Consider the following 14615-nt stretch of genomic DNA (forward strand, 5'->3'; position numbering starts at 1 on the left):
GTTCACCCGGGACACATACAGGCACTTAGTGGTAACTCCCAGTGAGGCGCGCAGGCCAGTCGACGTGCACACACCTGGATACCCATGTGCACGTATGTGGATGTACCCAGAGCATATACATATATGACACATGCATGTGCACTCATGCCTGCAGTAGACAGTATCTGAACACATAACTCAGGATGGCACATGCGGGGCGCTCGCCTTCACCAGCAAAACTGGAGCCTATGGGGACTGGGCGTGATCTGGCGGGGTCCACGAGCCCCTCCCTCCGCCCCTGCCGGGCTGAGCACAACAGCTTTGCGGGCCACTGCCCTCGGCGTTAGGGTGAGGTGTGGGGGACCAGGTTCACGACTTAAAACTGCGAAGCTCAGGATCCTGCCTCAGGGGCCAAGGCCTAGGGCCAAGGGGACCTCAGAGGGCGCCTTCTTCGGCACATGCCTACGGACCAAAAGGACTGTACTGATGGAACCCCAGCAGTTTTGAGTTCACAGCCGCGCGCAACGCGACGTGCGTGCACGCCGTCACGGATCAGCCTACTTCCCGGTGAGCCCGCGCTCACGCTCCAGGGACTATAACTGGATACGCGAGGCCCGGGAAAAGCTTAGCCCCGCCCCTTCTCCGCGAGAAGGCGCCTGCGCACTTGGTTAGACTAGGTCTTTTATCGCGCCGTAGCTTCTGCTCGAGTAGAGAGTATGCGCACGCGCTAACTGCGCCGGCTGGGAAGAAGTCACGCGGCAGCCGGAAAGCGTGGCAGCTGCCGCAAGACCCAAAGCACGATTCACCGCCCCCGGGGCTGGAGCGAAAACAATTACGTAGTTTCCGTTTCCACCAACTCTTCCTCTTCCGGTCCTCGAGGACGCTTTGCCGGCAGGGTCTTCGGCTGTAGCCCTGGTGTGGGAGGCGGGAGCCGTCATGGCGATGTTTGAGCAGATGAGAGCGAACGTGGGCAAATTGCTCAAGGGGATCGACAGGTCTGAGCCCGGTCGGAGAGAGCGTTTCTGGCCAAGACGGGTGGAGGAGAGGGTTTTCTGGAGTCAGCAAGAGATGGTCAGCATTCTGGGCTTGCCTAGGGGTGGGATTTTTTCAGTCATTTTGGAGCGGTTTAAGAGAACAGCATTGTATATAGGCCTAAAGGTAGGAGGTGGCCTTGCCTGCCGCTCAGTCCCTTTTAATTGCCTTAAGGCCGCCCTCTCTGCTTAACTTACCCTCTTTCAGCCCCCCGGTTTTCTCTCTGCTCCTCAGTCTCACTGAGCCTCTCAGCGCCTCTTTGTGGCTCCCCTTCCCCCCTTCATTTCACTCATCGAACACATGTTTACTAAAATCTACGCTGTGAATTCTGGGCAATGGTGCGGACCAGAGATAACCAAAGACAGCCACTGGCCATGCTTTCATGGAGTTTCTAGTTCAGACAAACCGAACGGTAGACAGTGATAGCCAGGAGTGGTCAAGGCGGTGATGGGGGAAGCACAGGTAGATTGGTGGGGGCTGGGATGGGGAAAATTAGGCAGGAGAGAATGGACTGGACCAGAGTGGAGTTTGGGGATAGGAGGAAGGGGTGGATATCAAAGATGTCCAGGAGACCAGATGTACAGGCTGCAAGGGCTGGTTGGCTGAGACATGGAGGAGGCATTTTTCAGAAAAGACCCAGGGCTCTTACGGGGTTTAGAGCTGGGGCTTAGGTCTGGGATATGGATAAGTTTCGTCAGAGGTTATAGAGCTGATTCAATATTTGAGTGGAGCAAGTGACCAGTGACAGAGGGAGGGAGGAAAGGAAGAGAAGGAGGAGCAGGCTACATTTTCCCCAACTCCCACCTCAAGGAGTGACTGGCTTCAGCTCTTGTCTCTCATCATCTCATCTTGTTTCTCTTCTAGGTACAACCCTGAGAACCTGGCCACCCTGGAGCGCTATGTGGAGACACAGGCCAAGGAGAATGCCTATGATCTGGAAGCCAACCTGGCTGTCCTGAAACTGTGAGTATCTGCCTCCATTCCCATCCCATGTTCCCATAGTCAGCAGCTTGCCACTCCCAGCACTGGGTGGGGTGGGAGTGAGGGGCAACCTGCAGGATGTGACTTCTCTCTTTTTTTAAAATTGGAGTATAGTTGATTTACAAAGTAATATTAGTTTTAGACGTACAATGTAGTGTTTGAGTATTTTTATAGATTATACTACATTTAGAGTTTATATAATGGGAGTTATAGCCCTTGTGCTGTTCACTGTGACTTTGTATCTTACTTGTTTTATATGTATTTTGTACCTTTTAATCCCCTTCCATTATCTTGCCTTTCCCCCACCCCATTCCCATCTATAACCACCACTTTGGTCTCTGTTTCTGTTCTGTTGCTTTCATTTTATTCTTTAGATTCTACATATAAATGAAAACATGTGGTATCTGCCTTTCCCTGTCTGACTTAACTTCACTAAGTGTAATATTCTCCAGGTCCATCCATGTTGTTGCCAAAGGCAAATTTTCATTCTTTCTCCTTTTTTTTAAATGGCTGAATAATAATCCATTGTGTGTATGTGTTTATATGTACCACATCTTCTTTATCCATTCATTTATCAATGGACACTTAGGTTGCTTCCAGATCTTGGCTCATGAAAATAATGCTGCTGTGAACATTGGGGTGCATGTATCATTTCAAATTAGTGTTTATTTTCTTTATTTATGTGTACACGCACACACACACACACACACCCCCACCCCCACCCACCCAGGTGTGGAATTGCTGGATCATATGGTAGTGCTAGTTTTAATTTTACGGGGAACCTCCCTACTGTTTTCCATGGTGGGTGCACCAGTTGACATCACACTATCAAGCATTCTCCTCCATATCCTTGTCGGTGTTTTGTTATTTGTTGTCTTCTTGTTGATAGCCAGTTTGTCATGTGTGTGATTCTGATTTGCATTTTCCTGATGCTTAGTGATGTTGAGCATCTTCTCATATGCCTCTTGGCCATCTCTGTGTCTTCTTTGGAAAAAAAAGTCTATTCAGAAGTTTCTGACAGGGTTTTTGGGGATTTTTGGTATTGAATTATATGAGCTCTTTATCTATTTTGTATAGGATGTGGATAGAATGTGCAAGTCTAGGGAGCCAGGAAGTAGGGGCAGGAGGAGGGATGGTTTTTGAAAACTTAGTTACAGGGGCTGCAGTCCAGCAGTTAAAACTCTGGCCTTCCACTGCAGGGGACACTAGTTAGATCCCTGGTTGGGGAACTAAGATCCTTGTGGTGCAACCAAAAAGTAAAAAAGAAAATAAAAATCATAGCAAAGCGTACATACCGGCTGCTACAGAAAGCGAATGTGTGGTTTAACGTGGAATTATAAATGAACACCTGTGTAATCACCATCCCAGTTGCAAAACGAGGGTTGCTGGCACCCCTGTCCTTTGTCCCATCTGTCTTGTGCCAACCACCCTGACCCTGGTGACCACTCCTAAGCTCTCATGACCTGGCTTTGTGTGAATTTACCACATGCTTGCAGACACATGTACACACATACACATTCTGATTCGCTTAGCTCAGATTTGCATGCTTTGAACTGAACGTAAGAGTAGCCGTACAATTGGAGCTCTTCCGCATCTGGCAGCTTGCACTCAGCCCTGGATTTGTGGGCTCCACACTTTTCCTGTGTGGCTGCAGTCTGTTGTTATTGCTGTGTAGTGTTCCATGTGGAACCAGGTCCTAATTATCTGTTACCCTGTCGGTGGATATTTGGTTTCTTCTCTCTAGATGCTTTATTGACACACCGTATTGTTCCTTGTTTTAGTCACTAAGTCATGTCCAACTCTTTTTCAACCCCATGAGCTGTAGCCTGCCAGGCTCCTCTTGTCCATGGGATTCTCCAGGCAAGAATACTGGAGTGGATTGCCATTTCCTTCTCCAGGGGATCTTCCCGAACCACGGATTGAACCTGTGTCTCCTGCATTGGCAAGAAGGTTCTTTACCACCGAGCCACCAGGGAAGCCCAACTACCAGCTTTGTAATGTTTAGAGCTCTCATGACCTCGATTTTGCCATCTGTAAGATGGAGACATCGTGTGTGTTGGTGAGGTCGTTTAACTTGTTAGTGGTGAAAACCACTGCATAGTGAGCACTCCCCGTGTGGTACCTACTGTGTTATAACCTTTGTATTAACTCACTTCGATGCTGTGTTTTGTTTGTGAGGTAGATACAGTTGGGTTTTTTATTTGTTTTGGTTTTTTGGTGGCCGCACCACACTGGCATGCAGGATCTTAGTTTTCTGAACCTCTTGCAGTGGAAGCATAGAGTCTTAACCATAGGACCACCAGCGAAGTCCTGATACAGTGGTTTATTCTCACCTTTTGCAAGAGAGGAAACTGATGCATGGAGCATTTATTATTTTTTAGAATGTTACTTCATTATTTATATTTTTGGCTGTGCTGGGTCTTTGATGCTGTGCAATGACTTTCTCTGGTTGGGGGGGACTACTCTCTAGCTGAGCTGCACGGGCTTCTCATTGCCGTGGCTTCTCTTATTGTGGAGCACAGGCTCTAGGGCACATGGGCTTCAGTAGCTGTGGTGCACAGGCTTAGCTGCCCTGTGGCATGTGGGATCTTTCCAGACCAGGGAAGTCTACTTATTTTAAATGCTCCATGCCGGGGCTTCCCTGGTGGTCCCATGGTTAAGAATCCACCTTGCAGTGCAGGGAGACACAGGTTTGATCCCAGGTACAGAAAGATCCTACATACCACAGGGCAGCTAAGGCTGTGTGCCACATCTACTGAGCCTGAGAGCTTTAGAGCCCGTGCTCTGCAACAAGAGAAGCCTGTTCCTGGGGATTCTCCTGGCAAGAAAACTGGAGTGGGTTGTCATGCCCTGCTCCGGGGATCTTCCCAACCCAGGGATCGAACCCAGGTCTCCTGCGTTGCAGGTGGATTCTTTACCATCTGAGCCTCCAGGGAAGCCCAACAAGAGAAGCCAGCATACCACAACTAGGTAGTAGCCCCTACTTGCTGCAACTAGCAAAAGTCCACACACAGCCACAAAGACCCAGCACAGCCAAAAATAAATTATTTTTTAAAAAAGTAGTCCATGGTCACTCAGCAGTGAAGTTTAAATCCAGACAGTTGGCTCCAGAGGCTTGACCACTGCTACTTATGTACTCATTTGTGAATCACTTAACACTGTCTGCCTTACTGAGTGGTTGTGAGGATTAACTGTCTCCGTCTACAGACTACAGAGAAGGAAAGTAGGGTCAGGGAGGTTAAGGTCCGAGCCAGACAGTGGGGTGGTTGGTATCAGAGCCCAGACATGTCCAGCTCCCAGACTCCAGGCGGAAGCAGTGAGCAGCCTTCCTGGCACCTGGTGAGGCCCAGGGACATGGAGATGGCACTGCTACCACATCTCTGTTTCCCTCCTCAGGTACCAGTTCAACCCAGCCTTCTTCCAGACCACAGTCACAGCCCAGATCCTGCTGAAGGCCCTCACCAACCTGCCCCACACCGACTTCACGCTGTGCAAGTGCATGATTGACCAGGCCCATGTATCCTTCCGGGCTGGGACGGGGGGAAGGGGATGCAGGGGAGATGGATTCATAGGGACGTGGTCTTGAGTTCGGTCACAGACACCGATTGCCTGCTCTGGTCTTGGCCCGGGGCTGGCTGCGGCTGGGACAGAACCGTCATGGAGCTCACATTTCTAGCGGGGGAGACCCGTCCTCTCTGGAGTAGTCAGGACTTGGGGTGTGAGGGGCCAGAGGAGGCACCTGGACATGCCTGGAAGCCAGGAAAACTTCCTGGAGGAGGGAACAGATGAAAGGTGAGGAATTAGGTGATTTGTAGGGAAGGGTGATCCAGGCAGAGGGGAGAGTGTGTAGGGAAAGAGGAAGAAAAGAGCTCAGCGCCTTCTTAGAGTCAGTAGGGGAGTTCGGCTTAGCCACAGAGTTGGTCAGACTCAGCCCTGGGGAGCTGAAGAAGGCTTTAAAGCCGCAGAGTGATAGGGGGAGAAACATGCTTTAGAAAGATTCCCGAGAGGCTTCCTAGCCGAGGAAAGACCACCAGGCAAAAGGTCGGAGCCATGAAGAGCTGGCTTGTCAGCTTCCCTTCTTTCTACATATCCCCGGGGACTGGCCAGTGTCTGTCTGCTACAGCGCTGGTCTCCAGTGAAGAGATGTTGAGTGAGGTACCACTGAACTGGCCTGCTCCCTGGTGGCCGGGCTGAGAAATGTCTTCCTCATTGAACCTGCCCTGCCAGATGTGTCCACGGGGGCACCCGCCTTCTGACAGATAGCCCACCTTCCCCAGAGGTCGTTCTGCTGGCTTAAAAAGCGCATACGAAAAAAAAAAAAAAAAGAAAAAAAAAAAAAGGCGCATACGATCCACTGTTCAAAGTACAACAAAGTGTACCCTGAAAAACCAAGGCTTCCTCCCTCCTCACCCGACGGCCACTCGTCCGACAGCCACCTGCTCCCCTCTATCTCAGTGTGTGAGGCAGCGCCTGTTGAGTTGTCCCCACCTCTGGATCCTTAGGTTCTTGCTCATTTTTGCCATGACAAACACTGTGGTGAGCAGGAGGTGGGCGGGGCGGTTGTGGGTGGGGCAGTCTGCGGCAAGGCGGCCACCTCCTCTGTCTGAAAGGCCTTTTGCCCTTAACGCCTCCCCCCAGCAAGAAGAACGGCCCATTCGGCAGATTTTGTACCTCGGAGACCTGCTGGAGACCTGCCACTTCCAGGCCTTCTGGGTAACTTGCCTGGGGCCCCAGGGCAGGGTGGTGACTGGGCCCTGCAGAAAAAGCTGCTGGAAGTCAAGACCACGCACTTTTATTGGCTTCTTCCGTGGCAGTGGGCCCTGTGTTCAGAACTCTGCATGTGGGATGGCACGGAATGGTCATCCCCACCTGGAGCCGGGACACCCCGGTCCCCTCCTCTGCTGACAAAGTTCAGGTTTTCTCTCTCACACTCTCACACACATACAGGCACCTGTTCTTCCAGCAAAAGTCCTCTATCCTCTAAATACTCTACCCCCACGGGGCTTCCCTGGTGTCCAGTGTTTAAGATTCTGTGCTTTCACTGCAGGGGAACCCGAACGAGGCATGGGCTCAAACCCTGGTTGGGGAACTAAGATCCTGCATGCCATGGGACATGGCCAAATAATAACAGTTGAATAAAGAGTAAATACTGTTCCCCTTTTCTTGTCCCAACTGGACTTGGCATCCCAAGTGGGAGTCCACATGGCTGCCTAGCTCTCACCTCCACTCCCAGACCCATCTCCTCCTCCCCCAGCCCCCCACCCCTGAAGCTCCTATCTTATCATACCCCACCTCACTTTGTTGGTATCGCCCCAACCTGCTCCATGACTGCTCATTTTCGTGAAGAATGTAACTCATAGCCACTCTTTATTCTTAAATGCTTGAAAGGGCAGGTCTGTGATCCTTCCATCACCCTGACTTCTCAGTTTCCAGATTTCTTGTTCTCCCTGGGCCCTGAGCCCCTCACTCCCTCCCCTCACATCCGAGGTGAGACCAGTTCTCAGCACATCGAATCCCTAAGAAGTCAAAAAACAACAACAAATACAATACTAATACTTGAATTGTGCCTTCATGAAATCTGATACCATTGGTCTGGGTGTGGTCTCGGCTTAGTGACTGTAAGCAATTATCCCTGGTGATTTTGCTCCCCAGCTAAGTCCAGGAGTTACTGACCTGTACTTGTCTTCATCAGCAATTGCCTCCTCTGCCCGGGAAGGTCAAACATTTCCACCCTCTGACAACTTCCTCCTCGCCCCTCGCTTCCCAGCTCGCCCCCATGAGGCCTCTGACCTGACATTCTTGGGCTTGACCGGCAGCCCCAGTCCTCTATTCAGCTTCCTCCTTCGCAAACCGTGCTGTCCTCACCCGGGGCTGCAGGGCTGCGAGAGGCTGGAGAGGAGCTGTCAATGCCCACCCGCAGCCGGTCCTCAGTTCCCGCCCCGTGTTCCTGGATGGCTCTCCGCAGCTCCTCACCACCGCCACTTTCTCCTTGCCTCAGCCTCCGACCTGGCTTCTCATTTCACGGGAAGATAGAAGTGGCCCAAGCAGAACTTCCCACCCCTGACCTGACGTCTCCCGGCAGCTGACCAAGCCCTGTTCTGCTCCAGTGGGCGCCCCGTCCCTCCTCCTCCAGGGCCCCGACCCCCTGCCCTCTCGCCCACTCAGTGACGTCACAGCTGCCATTCAACCCCCTGTGCAGCCTTGACCTTCCTATACTGTTTCCGTCCCCACGCAACACGTCCACACTGCAGTGGGTCCTAACATAAAAAAACTCCGCCTGCGCCTCCACACTCCCCACCAGCTCTGCCCCCGCCCCTTCCCTCTGCTCCCCTTCCTGCCTTGCTCCTGGCTGGGACCCCAGCTGTCCCAGCCTGCCCAGGGCTTTCCCGGTTTAAAGCACAAAGTCTCACATCCCAGGCGAATCAGGGCTGTGGCCCAGCGCACCCCGGGACAGGTTGCCTGTGTTCAGCCTCATCTTATCCCTCTGCTCACATGAACCCATGCCATTCAGGCCTTTGTGGCCATCCCTCTGACCCCTGACTCAGGCACAGGCCACGGAGTGCTCTTGTTGAGACCCCCAGTGACACCCACATTGCTCGATCCCGTGGGAAGTTCTCAGGCCCCGGCTCACCTGCCCGGCTAGTGTCTTGGCTTCCAGGACAACTGCTCTCCCACCTTCCTCCTGCTGTGCTGGCTGCTCCCTCTCGTTGTCCTAACGGGTTCTTCGTCTCCCTCCCTGATGTTGGGGGAGCCCTTGCTGGGAAGGCGACATTTGAGCAGAGGCCTCGAGGTGGGAGTGCCAGCCAATGGGGGAAGAGAGTTCCAGACCCCGAAACAGCTAGCACTGAGACCTTGAGGTGGGAGGTTGTCTGGCAAGTCTGAGGGGCAGCAAGGAGCCCCTGTGGTTGGAGTGAGGGGGTGAGTGGGAGGAGGTGACGGGTAGTTCCCAGGGGGTGTTGGGGGGTGGGCTCATGGGCCGTAGTAGGGCTGTTGCCCTTTTCTCTGAATTAGGTGAGATCCGAGAAGAGGTGATTGAGTGCAGGTACCTCATCTGTCTCCTCTCTTGTCATTTCACGGGAAAATAGGAGCAGCGAACGCTGAATTTGCCACCCCCGGCCAGTGCCGAGGCCTTGAGGCAGCTGAGTGCCTGCCGTGTCTGAGGGGCAGTGAGGAGCCCCTGTGGTTGGAGTGAGGGGGTGAGTGGGAGGAGGTGATGAGCAGATCCCGGGAAGCCTGCCAGGTGCAAACCCCACCCTGTGATTTTGGGCAAATCTCTTAGCTGCTCTGAGCCTTGGTTTCCCCATCTCTAAAATGGGCGGAAAACCAGCATTGTTACATCATAAGGTTGTATACAGAAGAAGGGCTGGTCTGTGGGGTGAATGCCAGAGTGTTCACTTCTCTTATTTTGTTATCAGGGTTAATCTTCTTGGCATTATTTATAACTTTTTTCCTTGGCCACATGGCTTCTGAGATCTTAGTTCCCTGACCAGGGATTGAATCCAGGCCCTTGGCAATGAAAGTGCCAAGTCCTAACCACTGGACTGCTGAGGGGTCCCCTTGACATTACTGATATTAACGTCATTGTGAACATCGTCCTTCCCCCCACAGCAAGCCTTGGATGAAAACATGGACCTCCTGGAAGGTATAACTGGCTTTGAAGACTCTGTCCGAAAATGTAAGTTCTTCTCTGAGCTTGGGCTCCCTGAGGGGAGGGAGTGGCAGCAGGTTCTGAGAGTGGCCCTTTGTTTTTGTGCTTAATTTCCGCAGTTATTTGCCATGTTGTGGGCATCACGTATCAACACATCGATCGCTGGCTTCTGGCTGAGATGCTCGGGGATCTGACAGGTAAGGCCCTCTCTGGGTCCCTGGTGCCCATCTAAGAGGTCAGGGTGAGCAGGGCAGTGGACCTCAGCCAGCTCCTCAAGTGGGCCCACTCCTGCCTTACCAGGTTGTTATTAAAGGCCCAGTCCAGAGAGGGAATAAGGAATTAGTATAACACCTTCCTTTCCTTTTCAGAGATCCTACAGCATTCATTCATTATTCTGCATAAATTAGCTGAAGGCCCACTCTGCACTGTTCAAGGCCCTGGGGGCCATGGCGGTGAACAGCACAGAACGGCTTAGATTCGTTCTCGTGGAGATAGCAAAACAGATGACAAATGAAGCTGTACTGGTCTAGTGGGGATTCTTGCATGACAGCCCCTGGAGGGCTGGGAGAGCAGGAGGCACGTGGAGGTGGAGGCACAGCGTCTGAACAGTTACTTCTCGCTGGAGTGAGTTGGGCAGCCTGAGGGCAGAGTGAATGTGAGGATGCTCTGCTCAGAGAGCAGCCAGGGAGCCCTTGGCCCGGGCCGGAGGAGCCAGGGGCGGAGCCAGGGCCGGGAGGGGTTTCAGGCCCTGAAGGGCCTCCTGCCTGACTTTGTCCTTTATGCTGAGTGAGACCGAGCCACTGGAGGGTCTGAGCAGAGAAGGACATGATTAGATTTATATTTCTAAAGATTCCTCTAAAAAGAAAAAAAGTATGTGTATTTGCTCAGTTTGCAAAAAGAAACACAGGAAGGGAAAAATTTTAAAACAAGGAAAATGGTTACTTCTTGGGAGCTGAGGGTGAGAACAGGGAGGAGAGTGGTGGGTTGGGGGTGAGATTTCTCTGAGCACCTTCTTGGATAGTTTTGTCTTTTAAGCCAGGTGGGACATTGTTTTCAGTGGAAGCTAACTTTTTTTGGACACTTTGTGTCCGGCACTATACTAAGCGCTATACTAAGTGTTTTACATTGCCTCCATACTTTATGTGTTTAAGAGTGAAATTAAATCAGAAAGGGATGAAAAACCCTTAGAGTTGAACGTAAAGAGAAACAGGTGAATCTATATCAAATTGATAATAGTCACACAGAAAAGAATTATTTCGAGTTGTAGAACACTTCTCTGGCCAGAAAAATACCCTTTTTTTTTGGTGTTCACTCGCTAAGTCCTGTCTGGCTGTTTGCGACCCCGTGGACTGCAGCATGCCAGGCTCCCCTGTTCTTCATTGTCTCCCGGAGTTTGCTCAGACTCACATCCACTGAATCAGTGATGCTAGCTAACCATCCCATCCTCTGCCGCCTCCTTTCTAAAGACAAGAAAGAGCTGCAAAGAAATTCTTAAACATGGTGCCATAAGGTTACTGTTCTTGGTAATGATGAAATCATCATTTCGAAGCCATTTCAATGTAGATTGGGGGAAAAGCAGAGAAGTAAGCGTTTTGCTGTTCTTAGGAGCTGACCTTTTACCTTGGGAGACATGAGAGGTAAATAGAAAATGAAAGGAGACTCAGAAGCCCTGTAGTGGGAAGGATGAGAAAGCTAAAAGGCTCCCCCTGGCTGCTGTTTGGAGAATGAATCATAGGAGCCCCAGCCTGGCAGCCCGAGACCAGATCTGCCCAAGGCAGGCCAGGAGGACACCCTGAGTGCACCCGCCGTCCCCCCCCACCCCAGTATTGTAGATCCGTGTGCAAAGCCCCTACACTGCTGTGTCCCCTGCAGACAGCCAGCTAAAGGTGTGGATGAGCAAGTATGGCTGGAGTGCCGATGAGTCAGGCCAGATCTTCATCTGCAGCCAGGAGGAGAGCATTAAGCCCAAGAACATCGTGGAGAAGATTGACTTTGACAGTGAGTAGTGGCTTGAGCCTCAGGTTGTGGGTCTGAGAAGGGGCCTTCTAAGGGAGCAGGGCTGGGTCCCCAAGGACTCAGGTAGATAAGTTCTGACTCAGGGCCAAGAAATGAGTATCTGCCAGATTCCCCTGCCCTTGTCTATCCCAGGCAGGTCACATTTACCTGGGAGAAAGGACGGAGGGTCCTGGTGTCCTTGCCTGGAATTCTGGGCACCGGATCCTGCCTTGAAGCAGTCAGTAAGACTTCCCAGGGCCTGGAGGGATCCGGCAGGGTGTCCCCACACCCTCACTGGTCCCGGGGCCTCAGCCCTGGCGTCTGTTAAAACGCAGCAGAGCACCTACCAGCAAGTGCAGGCTCTGCGGCTGGGGCAGCTGGGTGGGATCTGGGTTCTTTATTCACAGCTGTGTAACTTCGGGCAGGCGATTCTACATCTCTGTGCCTCCAGTTTCTCATCTAGAGAGGGGGGGTGACCGCACCAATAATTCTGACCGTGTAGGTCTTTACACTTTTTATTATTAGAGTCATTGCTCCTCAGATCAACCCCATAAGGCAGGTGCCAGGACTGTAAGTAACTGAATAATACCGCAGTACCCACCTCCTGTAACTGAGTAATACCGCAGTACCTAGCCCCTGGAGGCACGAGTGTGAAGTGAGACATTGCATGTGCAACACTTAGCAAAGAACCAGTCCTCCAGCTCACTAAGCATTACCCTCGTCACCGTCACATTAACTAACACAGACTCCACTGGCTGCTCAACCAGAGCGAGCCAAAGTCTCACCCTCCCACCGCGCAGGTGTCCCGGAGTGAGAGAGAGCTGGCGGGGGCAGGGACGGGCTGCTTCCTTTAGACCCTCAGTCTCCTCCCTGCCCTCTTAAGTGTGGTTCTGGTGTGTTAAAAATATGGACTGGTACACTGTGGCCTCTGAGTACAAAATGACTACATTGCTATTTAATTGAGGAACACGATCGAGCAGGCAGTCATCTCCACACTTGCGGGCTGTGGACCCTCAGTCTAAATGAGATGCGCCCACCGACTTGGGGTTCTATGTGAGAACTCCTTGGAGCGAAGGGTCCTGTGATGATGAGATGCAAGTCCAGCGCTCAGAGCGTCTTGCAAATTGTTTAGTCGCTTCAGTCGTGTCCCGACTTTTGTGACCCCATGGACTGTAGCCTGCCAGGCTCTTCTGTCGTGGGATTTCTCAGACAAGAATATTGGAGTGGGTTGCCATTTCCCTCTCCAGGGGATCTTCCCTACCCAGGGATCGAACCTTCATCTCCTGCATTGGCAGATGGTGGATTTTTTTACCACTGATCCACCAGGGAAGCCCATCTTGCAAATAGTCACCATAGTAAATGTTATCAGGATGGTGATGAAGATAGCAGATCATACTTTTAAAATCCAGGCATTGGGACTTCCCTGGTGGTCCAGTGGTTATGACTTTGCCTTCCCATGCAGGGGTTTGCAAGTTTGATCCCTGATCAAGGAGCTAAGATCCCGCAGGTGTCATGGCCAAAAAACCAAAAAGCATAAAAGAAAAGAAAAGCAATATTAAAATTCAATAAGGACTTTTAAAAAAGAAAAAACAGGCATCGTTCTAAGCCTGTTGTTTAAGTCTGCAAGGCCCCTAAACAGTTGTGGGCGCTGCTGTGGTGGTTGGAGGTTCATCTCGTGTCTTTCCCACGTTGACCCTGGTCTTCCCTTTTCTTCTCAACAGGTGTGTCCAGCATCATGGCCTCCTCCCAGTAACTTTGCAGTCGTTTAATAAAGGTGTGTTGACTTCTTAGCCTGTTGTCTCCCCTTCAACTTCCTGCCTCTGCCTCTCCCCGACCAGCGTCAGGGCCTCCATCACCGGGTGCTGGGGCCACCTCTCTTCTGCCTGTCCACCCCCACCCCTCAACCCAGCAGCAGAGCTTCTGTCTCCGTGGACCTGCTCCTCTGCCCAGACCCAGCGACTGACCTCCACCACCCCGTTCCTGACAGGTCACAGGTGGAGGGCCCGCAGCCATGAGTCAGCAAGGAGGGTATGAATGGGTTGTGGGTGAGTCAGCATGGTGTGAGTAAGAGGTAGGAGCCCAGCCCTGCACCTGGGGCTAGCCAGGGCTCTCCTGTCCTCCGGAAAACCTATGCGAACAGGTGGGGCCCCTGGGTTCCTGGAGAGGGAGGGACACCACCTTTACCCTTGGGCCTCACAAGCAGCCCTAGGGCAGTGGCCGGAAGGGTGAATGGAGGATTCTGGTTGCTTGCTCAACCTGAGAAAGGATTAGTCCCTCAGTCCTATCCTTACGCAACCCCATGGACTATAGCCCGCGAGGCTCCTCTGTCCATGGAATTCTCCAGGCAAGATGCCATTTCCTTCTCCAGGGGATCTTCCCCACCCAGGGATAGAACCTTGGTCTCCTGCATTGCAGGCAGATTCTTTACCATCTGAATCACCAGGGAATCCCTTGTCAGAATCATAAGGATTCCATGGGCTCTGCCCAGTGAAGTGTTCAGCTAAAGACCTAGCCTGTTGTTGGCACTGAGAAACCAGAGTCACTTCCTTTCAGAGTCAGAGGAGTTTGTCCACACCCCCCCCCCCCCCATTGGGAACTAGTCCCCAACATTCTTTTTGGTGAGACTTTTTAAGAAAGTTGGGATCTGCAGCCAGGCTATTCTCCCCCATCCTCAAGTCTTAGCCTCAGGTTGGTTATTCAAATTTGGTAAGGTATTCCACACATTCTGATGGAGTGACTGGTTGATCTTTCACCTCTGAGCCTGTTGTCTGCAGGAAGAAGGAGTGGGCACAACGGTGACTGCCTCTCAGGGAAAATGAGAGGAAATCAGATGCCGCAATAGATGCATAGCCCGCCCTAAGGGAGTGCCTCACTCTTATGCCCTTGTGTGTGGACTTTGCCTACAGAAAGGGCAGCGCCAGAGCTGCCAGCCCTTCCTGCTGGCCGGCACTCACACCCATCATTCTCTGAGCCAAGGCAG

At 52.0% G+C, this 14615-nt stretch overlaps 1 protein-coding gene across 1 annotated transcript; it reads left to right on the top strand.

The window, feature by feature from the left end:
* The first annotated feature begins 817 nt into the window (after positions 1–817).
* EIF3K (eukaryotic translation initiation factor 3 subunit K) lies at positions 818–13425 on the top strand. Its single transcript, XM_065926039.1, has 8 exons — positions 818–974; positions 1876–1974; positions 5389–5509; positions 6631–6705; positions 9601–9667; positions 9760–9837; positions 11513–11638; positions 13357–13425. The coding sequence occupies exons 1-8, from the start codon at positions 916–918 to the stop codon at positions 13386–13388; spliced, it is 657 nt and encodes a 218-aa protein (XP_065782111.1). The 5' UTR covers positions 818–915; the 3' UTR covers positions 13389–13425.
* The last annotated feature ends 1190 nt before the right edge of the window (positions 13426–14615 follow it).

This window comes from Muntiacus reevesi, chromosome 2, assembly GCF_963930625.1.
Source record: "Muntiacus reevesi chromosome 2, mMunRee1.1, whole genome shotgun sequence".
NCBI lineage: Eukaryota > Metazoa > Chordata > Mammalia > Artiodactyla > Cervidae > Muntiacus > Muntiacus reevesi.